This window comes from Morone saxatilis, unplaced genomic scaffold (genome assembly GCF_004916995.1).
Source record: "Morone saxatilis isolate NCDOM2014 unplaced genomic scaffold, NCSU_SB_2.0 Contig21, whole genome shotgun sequence".
NCBI classification, from domain to species: Eukaryota; Metazoa; Chordata; class Actinopteri; family Moronidae; genus Morone; species Morone saxatilis.
In genome coordinates, this window is record NW_023339774.1 from 1,663,672 (window position 1) to 1,680,384 (window position 16,713).

Here is a 16,713-nt window from a genome sequence, read left to right on the forward strand (position 1 = left end):
ACCTTCTCCGCTCTCTCTCTCTCCTGCTCTTCTCTCTCTCTCCTCTCTCTCTCCAGGATGTCAGGATTTGGGTGTTTGTTTAGCTTGTATGTAAATAGTTTGTTTGAGCTTGTAAATATTTAAACAGTTTGTTTGTTCTTCTCCTTCGCTTTTGTAGATTTAAAATCAGTTTTCTTTAAATATACAATGTTCCTGTAGTGAGTTTGTGATTATTTGTCTAAATAATAATAATAATAATAATAATAATAATAATAATAACAATAATAATGTTCAAAGTGTGTGTGTATGTAAGTTTTCATCTCTGTATACCAATCAGAAACAGGTTTGCATTTGCACTGCGGTTTGCAGTAATGCATTTATTGATCAAACTATGGTATTATATTTGTCCCTCAGTTCTGAGCGAGCAATGGCAGATTTGGAGCACAGAAAAATATATTTTGCAAGCAGAGAAATTATACGCAAACAAAAAAAGAATTTGTTGGAGCAAACAGAAATCTATTCTGCAGTGGCTAAGTGTATTTGCATGTTGCTGTTATACATATTAATGTGCAGCAGACAGACCCAGTTAGTGACAAGCTGGTGAACATAGTGGAGCATTTAGCAGCTGAATAGCTAGATATTTTTCTCAGGAGTTGGTGGAGACCAAAAACGGAGCTAATAGAGAGTGAATATTGGACTGGTGGCAAATTAATGATAATGTTGCTCTGGATTTGATGAATGTGTAAATGGACAACTAACACATTCACAATAACAATGTTTACGGAGGTATTATGTCAGCGTTGTGTTTTTTCTGTACAATTTCCACATTTAATTATAGTTTGGAGTCATCATTGTGGAACTTCAAATGGGTTATCTGCAAGATGTGTTAGAGGCATGTTGCTTCATCTGATTAGTCCTTAATATCACAGTCTTCTTACTTTTCAGTGTGCCGGCGGTGTTGTTAGGGCTTTCCCACCGGTTCATTTGTCCCTGGGAGCAGGTCTCGTTGTGGTGGAGGGGCAAGAAGGAAACCCGGCAGGCAGAGAGACAGCAGGTCAGGCGGGACTCAGCATGCCTCTGTTCTTCAGAAAGAGGAAACCCAGCGATGACTCCCAGAAGAGACTGGAATATCAGCTGTGCCGGGTAAGAAGAGCGTTTAACAACGTTAGCTCCAGTCACCACCTCACAGCTTTAGAACACCATGATGCTCGTGCCGACAGTCACATCAGTAACCTGCATGATAATACTGAGGCAACCTACAGCCATTTTTGTGTGATCATGAGTATTATGATCGCTCCGTTCAGAGCGTGTGGCCGGTTGCAGTGTTCTTTGTTAACCGCACATCCAATCAACTTCACACTCAACACTGCACTCCCTTTGGTCCTCAGCAGTACGCCTGCCAAGTGTGAAGTTGATGGGATAGAGGGTTCTCGAGATACCTGACATGACAAATCTACACATGCCCACCAAAGACATGACCTTTTTTGTGATATATATGTGAGCACACTTTGCAGAGTAACTTTTTCCAGCATGGTCCACGGTGCATTCTGTAAATTTGGCAATGAGTGCTTAAAATGTGTAGGGGGGTAGGGGTAGGGGTAGATTTTATTTCTGAGACTACAGACGAAAACTTAAAGTTCATTGTTATAGTGCAACCATCTACCCGCATTTCATCTAATCTGACACTGAACTTCCTTGGACCCTCAGAAATACACCTGCCAAGTGTGGAGTTGATCTGTAGTGGAAGGTTTTTAACATACCATTATGTGCCTTTGCTGTCTAAAACAAGGAATATCTGTTGCAACAACCCCAGTAACTGTTATTCCTTGTTCTTCAGTCTAAGGAGGCAGGTGCTGATGACATCCTGGACATCTCAGCTTGTGAGCTCTCAGAGGTGAGTATGTTACTGTCAACAGGCATGTAGCAAACTTCACTGATGACTAGCTGTAAAACTCTATTAATTATGCAACAAATATTTGAAAGCCACTGTGTTTTACAATACAGTTCAACCAAAAGCACTACCAAGTTAACTTAAAGGAATAGTTCAATATTTTGGGATTTTATTTATATCCCTTTTCTGTTTTCCCATTTAATCCCTTTCTTTCTGAGAGCGAGATGGGAAAATCTTTGTTAAGTACAGAGTTGGACCAATGATGTGGTTAACCTAGCTCAGCATAAAGACAGGAAGCAGGGGGAAACAGCTAGGTTGACTCTGGCCATACCAGCTGGGAAATATTTCTTTTTATTATTTTTTTATCTCCTGTTTGTGCTTTTTGGGGAGTACAGCTGCATCTGCAGAACGGTTTGTAAAAGTCTGCATTACTGAATGTGTGGCTAATACTGCAGACAATGACATCTGTGGTCTGTTCTGCCACAGGTTCCCTCAGGTGCTTTTTCCATTTGCAAGGTGCTACAGAAGAAGGTGAGAATGCAACATGGACATGTATTTTCAACCACATGCCTGTGTCTGTGTGTCCTTGCTTGTCAGCAGTCAGACATGTTTCTCTCCTTCAGGTCCTTATCCTCCATAACAATGAGCTGAAGTCATTGGTACCCAGAGGCTGTGACATCAGCACTCTTGCCACTTTAAAGGTAATGTTAACTAGACACAGGCATGATGGGAAGTTTAAGTGTATTGCAGCATTGTATGCTTTTAAAACCAGTTTGTGGACATAATTGTAGTTAGTTTGGTCTAGGTTACCGTCCTCTTTCCACTGCTCATTTCCAGCATTAAGTAGTCAGATGTTAGGTTTGTGGTTTTATGACGATTTCTGCATTTTTATGACCACATAAGCAGAAACAGCTCCTGCTAGCCTAATCTCTCAGCTTACTTTCCTTATTTACTTTGCAGTGCAGAGTTTCTGCATGTATAGTGGAACCCATAAGGAAGGAGTTAGGTCAGGGATTGCATTGCTGTACTGTCATAATGGTATGGCTGTACTGTGGCTAAAATGTTATGAATTTACTAATAGAAAGGTGGAAAAAAGGTAATAATTTATACTCTCTTTTATTGATTTACCTCTACAAAAAAAAGAAAGAAGCCTAATCTTTATATCCTGCTTTATTGCTAACCATAGATAAACTTGACTGAATCTTTCTGCTATCAAAGGTTTTGGATCTGCATGAGAACAAGCTCACCTCTCTCCCAGAGGACATTGGGAGGCTGGCGTCACTGCAGGTAAAGCCATTCTGAACTCAACTCCTGGTACAGAGAAAAAAGAGTGAATGCTACTAAAATGTCAGTCAGTGTACTCTGTGGATTTTTAAACGGATTTTTGTTTTAAAATGTGAAAACCAAAATCAGTAAACAAGCTGTTTTGACATAAAAAAAAAATTACCTTCTTACTAAGTAAAAAACTTTTTTTGTTCTGAAAATAAGGAATAACTTTTCTTTTCTAATAAAAAACGAGAACAAAGGAAAAAAACACATTGTTCAGTTTTTTCTGTTGGATGCCAAGCACACTGACCCTCAACCTCCATGTGTGTCCATTTTGTGTCAGATTCTGAATGTGGAGAAAAACCGTTTAAAGGCACTGCCGGACTCCATCGGGGATCTGCGGCTTCTGCAGACGCTCAATTTGAAGGGTATGGCGCTAACGGCTTCTTGCTTACTTCCATGAGTGAGAGGACGTGTACGGGTCCAATGACGCTGTTGTTCCCTGTCACTGTGTGTCTGTATAGGTAACTGTCTCAGTGAGCTGCCTTCCTCAGTTTGTTCTTTGAGCAGCCTGCGCACCCTGGACGTGAGTGACAACAACATCGTCCAGCTGCCCAAAACCCTGGCCTACATCCGCACACTAGAGGTGTGTCTTCGTTTCAAACTTACAGGAATACTTTATAGAACTTGGATATGGTTTTGTACAAACCCTTTGTGTGTATGTGTGCTGTGACAGAGCTTTACACTTGATGCTGCCACGATGTCCTACCCACCTGTGTCTGTGTGTACAGAGGGCACAGAGAGCATCCAGCGCTTCCTATGCTCCGGTGAGGGTTTACTTTATGCTACTTACTGCTTACACACTCACAACACAGAGCTAGTGTCAGCCAGTGCACTGGTACAACTCTTATATACTCTCAGTCTTCTAGTGTAGTTAATAGTTTTGATGCCAGTGGAGTTCTGTATCATTTAAAAACTAAAGCTACATTGAGCTGCGGTTTCAATTTTCAAAATAGGATTTTATTACCACACAGGGGCAAGTAGTCCATTAGTGGAAATGCAGGTTAATTCATCATCAGACTATATCAGAGAATATTGTTGTTTTCAGAACTGGGAGAGGAGTACTGCCCTCCATCCCAGTATCTCCTGCCAGTGCTGGAGAGTGACAGTGGCAAACAGAACTCTGACTGTTTGGACGGCTTGGAGGAGGCCTGGCAGGTACAGTAGGCGACACACTAACACATAGTCGATAGAATGACTATGAAATGCTGTTTACTTTGTTTACCTTGTCAACTGCTGCTTACATTGTATGAATTCAAAGTCTTATTAATTTTTTTATTACTTTCTGTTGCAGAACAAATTCAGCGACTACGAGAAGAGAAAGGTGTGTGACTCCAGAGACACTATCGCTGTTAGATTCAGTCTCTGGGGGCTCCCTGTTTTAATCATGGCCTACTCTGTTGACTTAAGACAGCTTAGGCAAGACAGTCCCCTTTCTTCAGCGCAGTTTCTTAGAGGATGGGTTTTACCTTATTTTTCTTCAGTTACTGATCAGAGAATATCCCTGCTTACATTTAAAACTGCACTAATCAATATTTTTTAATTAACAATGGATCAAATGATTATGTGTTATGTGAAAGGGGTCACTTGTAATGACAAACCCAATTGTCACCAACTCTACAGTTTCCCACAGATTTTGGTTTTATGGTCTGCAACCTTACTGTTTTGGTTCAGTCTCATCCAGACCCTTTCTAAATCCTGCCCCTTTTTACTCTGTGCTCCAATAACAGTTGAGCTAGCCTCAGTCAGTCAACTTTCTTCTTTCCTGTACTTAGATATGCTATGTGCTAGATGGTTAGAAAAGATCTTCTTAAGTTGGCTAATGTTAGCAAGGCCCTAGCTAAGTAGCTAGCTAATCTACATCAGTCGTTGGCTAGCTAGTTAAACCTGAAAGCTAATGTTAGCAAAACGACAGCTAACTACCTAGCTAATTTACATCAATCATTGGTTAGCTAACATTTTGGTAACATAAGCTAACTTGATATGACTATAGACACATATGAGTGTGTCAATTTTATCTTTTTAGTTTTACTGGTTGGCGCTTTGGTTGCATTGCAGGCTGGTAACAATGCGTAGCAGTTGACACACATTTACACATACAGTGTAGCGTCAGTATGAAGACGTACTGACTTGTCCCTCTGTCCTTCAGGTGCAGAAGCAGCAGCAGAAGCTAGCTTTCGAGAGGCATCTGGAGGAGAAGAAAAATGAGCACACCCAGCTTATACTCATGAACACCTCCCGCAAGGAAAACATGCTCAACTCAGTCCGACAGGTACCCAGTACGCTCACTCGCACTAGTGCTGGATAGATAATATTGATCCTCTGATGGAGCTGTGTCTTTGTATGTTGCTGTCTCATTGGATTTAAAATCCTAAATGAGCCTCTCCACTCATTGTTGCTGTTTTGAAATGCAATTTTAAACTGTCATTGAGGATATTAACAGTGAGCTGATGGGACATTCGGGGATGCATATGGTGTCCTTTTATGGTTTTATGGTGTCCCGAAATAAGACACTGGAAAGAGCTTACCAAAGCAAACGATTAATGTGGCTATACAGAGTACTCTGCCTCATCTCTTCATTGTAGAGTTCATCATTCAGTTTTCATTTTAAATTGATCTATTTGTTTTTAATCTTAATTACTAAATTAAATATTTAAAAAAAAAAAAGCACATATTAAGTTAGCCTAGCATAAAGTTTTGCCATCAAATAGCTTATGTGTCTGTTCAAGCAGGAACAAAATCACTCTAAGGTGTTTAAAAAACATGTCAAGTCAATTTAATTTATATTGTCCACAATTACAAATCAATTGCATCAAAGGCCTTTAGTCAGTATAACATATGACAGTCTAAAAGTTTAGATCCTTGATTCAGTCAAAAGATCCCTTGAAAAGATTTAATAGTCTACAACTTCCCTACCCTGTCTGTGGCTCTCAGCTCCAAGACCTGGTTTGTACTTGGGAAGTAAATCAGATGCAAACAGCTCATAAATACATATATAGTTGCATTTGTAACAAAATTCTCCAACTGGTCACTGCTCACATCACTCAAGTGGGAGGAAATAGTGCATTTGTTCGGCACTATTTTCATCCGCAGATTAATCCACATTTGGTGCTTCAGTCAGTATTTGGCATTTATGGTTTCATCTCATTTCTGTCCTTTGTATCTGAATGGCTAACTTCTGACTAGTTAATAAATTAGTGGCTAAAATTCACCTCATTTGTTGGCTGTATACACTGGCAGTGCACCAACTATTTACAGTGAAACAAAAAAACAGCTAACCTCCAGCAAACAAGTGAAGTTACTACCAATTATGGAGTCTTTATTTTCTGTTCGCCGTTTGTTTTGAGTTGATTTCAGCTACATTAGTGTGTCTGGTCTGTCTGATGTGTAGGAGCAGGAGCGTCTGGAGCAGGGGGTTAACCAACAGCAGAGAGCTCAAGAGGCTGAGAGGCTGCTGGTGCTGGAAAAAGTCCGACAAGCTGAAGACAGCATCAGCAGTCGCATCAGCAACATGCTGATGGATAAAAACAGGTAGGACCTGGCCATGTAGAGTCCTGTTTGTCCATCACATTATAGATATTTTATGCCTACAGTGCCCACAGATGAGTCTCTGCTAACTGCTGTATATTTATTTCAATCTCCCCAGGCAGAAAAAGAGTGCAGAGTTTCTTCAAGCCATGGAGGAAGATCGGTGAGCAGACAGACTACTTATCCAAAACATCCAGATCTATTACAGCCACAAGATATGAGGCACTCCAGAACATAGCAGCACTCACCCATTTGTTTTCCACTCCGCCTATTTATAGAGCACTTTCCAAGTTAGATGCAAAGTGCTTTCCATGAGAAGGAAAAATAAAAACAGAATGACATGACTTAAAAACTTCACCACAGAGAAGCAAAATTTTGGCACAGTGTACTGTAGCAGAAAATTTTTCCTTCATAGCCAGTGGTGTAGAGGTGTCTTATCTAACATTATGTCCATCACATACAGTCTTATTCGGGATATATTTCTTTCTCTAGCTCATAAACGCTTTTTACTGTATTTGCTTAATATCTGTAGTTCAGTGAGCTACAGGTAGGCAGGTTTTGATCAACAAGGTACATTTGGTCCCTGGGTTTGCTGTTAATACAGCACTTCTCCCTAGGCTCTGTGCAGTTTGTCTGGGATAGTTGTGTTGCCAGGGAGGAGGCTCTTTGTTTAAGACTAAAGTCTTGGAACAAAGTCTTTGTGCACAGTAAACACTACAGATTACATACAGACTGTAAAATGAACGCCTGCACCCTCACTCTGCAAGATGTGAACTCATACTTACCTTTGGCTATTTTTAGTTACATTTTTTTAATAAAAAATAAAAATACAGGAAATGTCTTTAGTTTTAGTCTTTATTAATTTGGTCAGATTTGTCAACACAACAATATGAGGAGGCATTGTTCATATGTTTATATGTTCTGAACTTAAATCCTGCCCCCCAAAAACTAAACTGAGACAAGCTCTAGAAACTGAAACTTAACTGAATTGAAAACAAAATAAAAACAAACCAAAAAATACTATAATAACTACACCACTACTGCACATCTACACTCTTGGTTATAGCCACTCTCATGTAAGTGATGGGCAACAAACTCTACAGTGCTGAGTTCGGCTGAAGCTGATATGACCCTTCATAAGTCCCGCCCCTTTTTGCTTTGTGCTCCAGTAACAGTTGAGCAAACCTCGGTCAGAAGCTTGGTTTCTTTGGGACGATTTGGGAAAATTTCATGTCAAGATTATCTTGGCCAAAATAATTGCAATACACAATATTAACGAGATAATCATGAGTATATACTTCATAATTTAAAAATGGCACTAAAACACACTGGAATCACTGACCTTACATTTAGTCAAGAAACATATATTTATTGCATCCCTGTTCTGTATTTTGGAATCTATATTAATTCCACACATCCTGTTTAAAAAAAAATTTCTTTGGGGGTTACAACGGCAAGCTGAGCCTAAAGCCATGATGAGGAACAATTTTAAAATGACTGGAAAGATTCGGGCTCCCCCTTTTCCCCTTGTTTAAAATATATCAGGAGATCAATATAGGCCTTTTTTTCTGTAGCGCTAGACAGCTTTTCCAAGTCAAGCCATGTAAAGATATTCACGAATATCACAATAATGAAAATTCATGATGATTTGCAGTAATATTGTATCTCGTCCCAGCTCGGCTCCATGCTTACTGCTAAAAGTCAGCATAGGATTACTATAAATTATTGTTTGTTGACTTCCCCCTCAGGATCCGTATGGAGCATCTGACTGCCATCACACAGGAAGAAACCAATTCACTGAGGAAGAGGGATGTGGCAGGTAAGAGCGTATACAGTGTTTCTGCATGTGGAGTCATGGCTGGAGTGCCCCGGTTTTTCACAAACCATGAACCCAAAACATGTACTTCATTTTGACAGTGACCTATTGTACATTTAGTAAAGCCAGAAAAAAAAACAATATAAATATTTCCAAGTATTTCCATCAATTTATGTATTTACTAAATAAAATAAGTGGATTGCACTATCAATTTATTAACTGTAAGCTGGTAAACCTTTTGGATTTAAAGACTTAATGGCCTTTCATCCAACACCAATCTCTTATTTTATTTATCCGGCAGTTTCGCATTGTTCTGCATTCGTACCCTCACAACACCTCTTTCCTTTCCTCTGCTATCCCCTCTCTTCCCTCTCTGTGTTTCTAGCTGCCATGCAGAAGATGCTGTCAGACAGCTGTGCCATGAGCATCGTGCAGGAGGCCAGTGACTTTCGCAGACAGAGCCTGGTGTCCGAGACCTACAGAAGGTTCGACATCCACACACAAACACACAAACGCCATATCCGAATGGATGGATGTAAATATTGCAAACAAATCACAACTTTGAGACACACGTTGCAAACTCTTCCATTGTCTTATAACAGTATGGAGTCTTTGGACAGGAAGTTTGACAAGATGCTGTCCCTCCAAGTTTTGGACAAATCTAAAGCCATCGCCCACATCTTACAGGAGGTAGGTCTTCTCTCGTTGTCACCAGTATCAGAGAGCTTGGTGGAGAGACCTAACTCGGTGTAAATCAAAATCTCACACATTTCTCACACATTGCTTAAAATGCCTTGTCCTCTGATTGTTCACTGCAGGAGGAGATGCAGAAAGCAGCATTCCAGGCCCTGCAGCTGCAGAAAGATGCTGTACACGGCTACATCCGCAACCAGGTCTGTATGGCCGGGCGCCGATGGGTGGGGTGAGGGTCAAACCTGTCACTGGTCTCTTTTATGGAGCTCACAATCACATGAAAAGCTGTGCAGTAGAGGATGTAGATGCATGTTTTTGTGACTGCTTAAACAACCTCAGACATCCCAGTTAAGCTTTTGTTCAAAGTCATATTTTATATTACTATAGTACTTGTAACATTACAAAGAAATGATCTAGACGGATAGCTCAAGCTCAAGAAGAAATCAAAGTATGAGTGATTTTGCATTCTGGGAAATAAAAAAAATGGTTCTGGTATCCTTTAAGAAATAGTTAAAATATCATCATAGAGCATCATCAGAACTACACTCATCTCTTATTATAGGAACAAATCATGCATGGCATTCCTCAGTTTAACATTCTGTATGACTCATTTTACGTTACTTTTTAAAGTTAAAGTAAAGACAGTTTCATATTTGTGTAGCTTGTTAATGTTGTCACTGATTGCAGCTAGACTGCTTTCGTGCATTTTGTTTCAGTACCTGCTGAGTCATCCTGCTGAGCTGCTGCACAGTCTGTTGTGTTTGACCTGCTTCGTAAAAAAGCTGGAGGTCTTGCTACCTTTAGCTGTGTCTCTGTCATGGGTCCAGTTGTCCTGTTGGCTCAGCATTTCGTACGTTACCCCCTGACTCCAGCCATGACACAGGCCAATGAATGGGGAGCTAAAATCCCAGATGGGGAGAAGCAACAGGTAACATCGTTGCCCCCTCAGCCTGTTAACCAGCCTGTTAGGCACGTAGTGTGACTGATATCTTCAGATCACAGATGATGAGGCTCATCCGGCTAAATAATAAGTAAGGATATTAAGTATTTGTTGAAAATAAAAAATATCTATAGATAAGAAAAACGAACTGAAAGTGCAAAAGTGAGACTACATTAGGATTTTAATAGTGAGGGGGTCTTTTCCCACCCATCCCCAGTGGAAATTGTCCTTGAGAGAACATCAATACAGGGAGTGCTGTCACTGCAGAAAAATACAAAATAAAACTTGAACAATGAAATTATTGTCACTTCTTTTTTTCTGTTTTTGTTTTTGCTTCACCTGCAGCCCGCCCATAGCTAACTCATTTTTACTTGTACTCCTTGATGTTTTTAACTTTTTGGTTTACGTGCCGGGTACCCGCGAAACCCTGTGCAATATTACCCCAGACAGGAAATCATCTCATCAGTGTTTTCATCCTGACATTCAGCAGCATGTCCCTTCTCCCTGCTCGCTTTATATTTGCCTCTCCACTGTCCCCAGATCAAGCTCATAGAGGGCGAATTAAAGCAGCTGACTAAATTGGAGATTAAAAGACGCAGTCTGGATGCTGAGAACCTGCAGGTGGGTGTCACCGCCTTCTTCCTTTGCCCTCCCGCATTGACTTGATTTTTGTTTCTTCTTTCTATTGATTCCAATATAATTTCTTTTCGCTATTTTCATGTCATTGCTCCATGGAAACAGCTAGTCATTGTACACACTGAGGGTCAAGGACATAATCTAAAGTAAACGCATATTGAATACATGATTTCAATGAAGTGATAAGAATAATTATATTAGTGTGTTCAGTCCTTCAACAGTATTTACTGGTGAGTGTGTATTTTCATTCTACCTGATGCGATGGTGTGTGTGTGTGTGTGCAGGAGGTTCTAGTGGAGCAGCGCACAGCTCTCAGTGATTTGTTGCAGCAGCTGCTGAAGCAGAGAGACCAGAGGGAGCAGGAGCTGCGACATGTGCTGGTGAGGAAACAGCTATAGCCGGGCCTGAGTGGGCACCACTTCTCTCTTTCAGTGTCTCATGCTCGCCTCTCTGGTTAGACTACATGATTTTCAAAGCCCTCAGATCGCTGTACTGTTCAAACTACCTGTAATCTGGACTCAGCAACAAGGGGGTCCACACTTCAAGATCTTTCACAAGGAGTAATCTGAGTATGTCTGGTCTCCAAAATATGTTTCATTAGGAGTCATTTATAACGACATTAATAACAAGCACTTTGTGTTTAATTAGGAAAGTAGTTTAAAAACACTCACACAAAAGGCAACCATTTACTGCATACTTTCATTAGAAGCTGAGTACAATAAGCTGATAATTAGCCTGATTAGCCAGCTTCAGTAATTAATACACAAATAATTAAACCATTTAATCAATAAATAACAGCACTCAGCATCAGACAACCTTATCATACTTCAGCAGTTACCTAGTGTTTCTGTAGTGGTGACCAAAAACATTAAAAATATACATATTAGCTGTTTGAATGCAAGTAAAAAGCTCATTGTACCAAACTCCATTTAAGAAATATTGCATTTTAACAATTCTTAACATGTCCTTACTAAAGCTAAAGTGTGTCATATGTCGACAGTGTTGTTGTCAGTTCTGCATCAATATAATGCATGAAGATAAACTGTAGTCTGTACAAACTTGACATTTTGTCACTTCAACTCACTCAGCCTCCAATGTAACTGCACTCTTTCAGTGGGAGAATGAACTGTGGAAATGAGAGGGGGATTGTTTCAATAATTAATCGGGGTTAAAATCATGTAGTGTGAACTCTGCATTATGTGTTATCAAAACGGTGCTGCTCTAGAGGGAGATAACACACATCTGTTAGTTGTCATTTGAACTGAAACGTTCAGTCTGTTGTCTTTCTCATCCTGGGATCAATAGTGTCTGTGGTTAAATGAGACCAGCAATTGCTTTGTGTTTTCCAGGCTGAGATGGAACGGAAGTCTGAGTCCAACCAGCAGAACTACTGGATGATCCAGTACCAGAGACTGTTGGATGCCAAGCCACTGTCACTGCGCATGCAGGTACAGTACAGAGCAAAGGACACACAGAAACAACTGAAACCAAAGTGTGCTGTTCCTAAACTGTCATTTTATTGCAGGAAGCGGGCGTGGAGAAAGAGTTGGTCAACCTGCTGTGCAAACTGTCAGCTCAGCACTACCTGCCCATCCTGGCTCATCATCGAGTGACCACTGAGGCCCTTCGCCACATGAACTCCTCTGACCTCAAGAAGGTCTGTCTGCAACACTTACACATCAGTTGCCACTGACATTGGAGATCTTTGACTACGTACTGTAACTCTGTTTCAACATCAGCTGTCTTATTTATCAACACAAGGTCACCACTCGCCTGTGCAGAAGTGGTGTTTGCTTGAGCTGATGTACCAGCACCTGTACAGAACCCATTAACATGCAGACTGGAGAACTGCCTACCCTCCACTAAGCTTGGGGCAATATGAACATTTCTTGTCACAATTATCCTGATAAAAATAATTTTACAATGTTGTACCAATAATCACCAAAATATAATAAAACTCTTAAAATGAGCCTAAAGCATACTGGAATCACTTTACCTTACATTTAGTTAATAACTGTAAGGTAATGTAGCTGTGTATTGGCAGGACTGGCAATATAATACGTGTCACAATACAGGGGTTACAATTCTGTATATTGCCATGCTGTAAACAAGGCAATAGGTTGCAATTTTAAATAGAATCTAATTTTAGGAAAACTATGTGTTTACAGCTGGTTGTGCTGCCCTCAAGTGGCCAAAAATGTAATTCAGTTGTAACTCTTAATGAATGTGCAGAATAATCAGCATTGTTCATTTCTCTTTTTTCAGCTTGGCATTAATGAAATAGGAATCCAGAAAGCTCTTCTGAAGTGGGCTCGGGAACACCCTTCTGAAGGTACATTACACACCCATGTCTCTATACATTATACAGTTATACTGCACTTACTGCTACAGATAGCTTCTTTTGCAATCTGCTCTCTGATGTGAGATTTCGAAGCAAAGACATGGTCTGTGCCCACACTGGTCATATGCAAAGTCTCTACAATCATGCAAGCTCATAATGTTCAAATTTTGCTGACATTGTCAGAAAAGTGCTTTTAGTAAAGTCTCAAAGAAACTCAGGGAATGTTGTCAAATTATACAAATGGATTAATGTTAAGATAGCAAAAACTTATATTTCTACCTTTTCAACGATGGAGGATGATGTTTAGGGCATTGAAACTCAGGAAGTCAATGAAAACCTGTTTGCTGTCCACTGATTATTTTCTCCTGTACCAGGAGCTTGTAAGGCTGTCCTGCAGGACGAGGAGGCAGAGCTCACTCCCTCGGCTCCGCCCCCTGCCTCCCCTCCATTACTTCCCAACATTTCCCAAATCCCCAGCCCACCACTCACCCCGGGGACCCCCGTCACCCCTTCAGCCCCCAGCCCTGTGGAGGGACCAGGGAGCTCTGAGTGTGTGGTCTGCATGGAGAGCGGGGTAAGAAAAAAACTCAGCAAAAACCAGAAAATAACCGGCCTCAGTCTCAATAATCATATACTCTCGCTTTCACTGCTCTTATTTGCCTATCAGCATTGTTTTAAAGCGTCAAAAGATACTAAACGAGAGGGATGAGGAATACCATGTCTTAGAACATTAAATACAGTTTCATTAACTTTTCACCAGTAGTGAGATATCACTGACGAGCAACAACAGAACTAAACTACAGCTCCACTTGTGGTGTCCCTCAAGGTTCTGCTCCTGGCCTTTTTTTGGTTTGTTAGGGACTGCTATATGACATAAACTTTAATATTTACTTTCAGGCAGCACAGACATCAAGCCGGCCAAAACTGCCTTCACCATCCTAAAACTGCATCTTGTTCAGTGGAAAACATATTATGTTTTCAATCCACAGAAAGCATACAGGGGTTGTATATATGATAAGAATAGATTAATTGCTGTAGATATACCAAATATCATACCCATATATTAGATTAACTATAAATCAAACCATAATACTTAACAACAAGTCTAACGTTTCTGATGCAGTCTGTTGAGGTTATATGAATATGGTGACATCTGATACCATCAACATTCTATCTTCTGTGTGACACATCATGGACCATATGTACATATGCGTAGTGACAACAAGCACAGTTTTCAGATAATTTAGCTAATGTTAGCAAAAATGCTACCTTAGATAATACTGAGAAGGAAATTTAAACATTTTTCTGGAGCTGATAATTAGTTACTGAACAGTTAAGTTAAGCAGTTACTCCAAAAAAAAAAAAAAAACTTGATCTTTGTAGTAACAAAGTGAAAATATTTAACCTTAGCACACATGCACACACTCCTACAGCTGACTCGTGTCTTATCTTTTTTGTCTCTCCAGTCTCAGGTCATTTTCCTGTCCTGTGGTCATGTATGCTGCTGTCAGGTCTGCAGCGACGCTCTGCAGAACTGCCCTCTTTGTCGTAGCAACATATCCCAGCGCATACGCCTGTACCACAGCTAGAAGCAAGTACAGCGCCGCGCTGGTCCTCCACCGACTGCAGCTCTTTTTATTTATGCATGATCATAAAGCTGTTGTGAGCTAACCCTCGTCATGTATAGAGAAGCTTTTAGCGGGTTTTCAAAGAGCTGAGCCACTTTCCTGTATTAACCAAACAGTACTTTGTGATGTATATGCAGAAACAAGTTTGAATAGAACTATTTTTAATGGTGTTTTAATTGTGTTTTTGGTTGTCACCGGCATCCAAGCCTGTGTATTTTGTTGTTCTTTCTAAATTCTATCATTTTTTAAATATGAATTAAGATCCAGGTGGATGAAACTGCTCACTGGTTGAAGACTGACTGTTCTTTGCCTTATTATACCTTCTTAATTGATGTGCCTTTTTCTGGAAATCTTTCTTTTCATTTAACAATACTTCTGTGTTGTAACCAAAGTAACACCTGTCCAGTTCACTAAAACAATCTATGGATTGTTGTTGCTATTGTTGCTCATTGTATCACTAATGCACCTCATGTTGTTCTGCAATCAGTTACACAACTTGTCTTGCCCTCGCTGTGGGGGCCGTTTTTCAACCTTACTTTATTCTCCATTCCTCTTGTCTCTGACATATCTTTTCTATTCTTATTTCAATCACAATATATGGTGCACATGTACGAACTAACATCACCTGTTTGTAGCCACAACTAATGCTATTATACTCTTTCAAGTGCTCTTAACTCTAACATCTCAGCATGTTTCAGGTAAATATTATTGTATATGAGTCTGTTAAATGTAGTGTGTAAGAGATTCATGTCTATATAAATCAGACATTTCACAGACAATGTGATATAAAATACTGTGTATGTGTGTCAATGTAAAGTCATTGTGTTGCTGAAGAAAGGCACTGCTACACGAGCAGCCACATCTGGAAATGTACTGAAAAACAGTATACAATTAGAAAGATGTTGAGTCTGTATTATATGTAAAAATATCTGATATTGTTGGACACCTGCTGTCATTTTACGTCTTAAGTGAAATTGGCATTTTGGCTAACTTCCTGTCCACACCACCACACTGAAATTCAGCTGCCTGCCCTTAAGGACCGCCTCTTTGTGGAGTTCTCTTTCCTGATTGGATAAAGTGGAAAAAGGATACCAAGAATTGTATTCTGTGTTTACTTCAGAAAGGAGGGACGACACTATACAAATTAAAGTGAATTTGATTGAACACTATATCGGTGATGGCTGTCAGAATGTAGAGCTAGTTAACACTTATTTTAACATGGTAAATCTTATCACCATTATCATCTTATACAATATATCACTTACAGCTCTTTTAAGTTCTGAACAAGAATCCACATTCTAACATTTGCAGGAAGCTTGGTGACAGCGTACTGTAGATTAGATTCAACTTTATTGTACCAAGACAACAAAATGCAGTTAAGCATCTAACTAGAATGTACATATGTACAGGGATATATATATATATACATCTAAAACATAGATATATATGAATATGCTAGCAGGATATATACAGTATGAACAGCATTTACAGAATGAATGGAGTGAGGGGAATAAACTAAGATATATACAGCTACTAAGTTAAGATATTTACAGTATGAACAGATTAGCTGTAAATGATATAGCATCTTTTCTAATTAGTTGGGAGGAAGATGGAACACTGGTGAACGAGTTACATGGCTCCTTTACTTAAGTAAAATAGTATTACAATGTAAAAGTCAAACATCTATATTTAAGTAAAAGTACAAAGGTATTATCGGAAAAATGCCCTTAAAGGTCCAGTGTGTAACATTTGGGATCTATTGGCAATTGGCAATATTCATAGATATGTTTGGTATGGTATCAGCTGAATATAGGAATCATTGTATTTTTGTTACCTTAGAATGAGCTGTTTTTATCTACAGAGTCCACCATGTTGAACCGTCATGTTCAACACTGGCTCTGGATAGGGCCTTTCACGTTTTTTTCTGGTCACTGC

General features: G+C 39.8%; 1 protein-coding gene across 1 annotated transcript; it reads left to right on the forward strand.

Annotated features, from left to right (window-relative positions):
• Nucleotides 1-924: 924 nt before the first annotated feature.
• lrsam1 (leucine rich repeat and sterile alpha motif containing 1) lies at nucleotides 925-15,557 on the forward strand (the record flags this gene model as incomplete). The annotated part of the gene is given in 24 exon segments (XM_035668079.1): nucleotides 925-1,122; nucleotides 1,817-1,873; nucleotides 2,357-2,401; nucleotides 2,494-2,571; nucleotides 3,089-3,157; nucleotides 3,480-3,564; nucleotides 3,661-3,782; nucleotides 3,873-3,963; nucleotides 4,245-4,354; nucleotides 4,491-4,520; nucleotides 5,346-5,468; nucleotides 6,588-6,727; nucleotides 6,843-6,887; nucleotides 8,473-8,543; nucleotides 8,926-9,025; nucleotides 9,143-9,230; nucleotides 9,359-9,433; nucleotides 10,714-10,794; nucleotides 11,094-11,189; nucleotides 12,159-12,257; nucleotides 12,335-12,466; nucleotides 13,075-13,141; nucleotides 13,525-13,724; nucleotides 14,617-15,557. Coding segments are annotated over 24 exon segments (2,199 nt in total). The 3' UTR covers nucleotides 14,740-15,557.
• Between the last annotated feature and the right edge of the window lie 1,156 nt (nucleotides 15,558-16,713).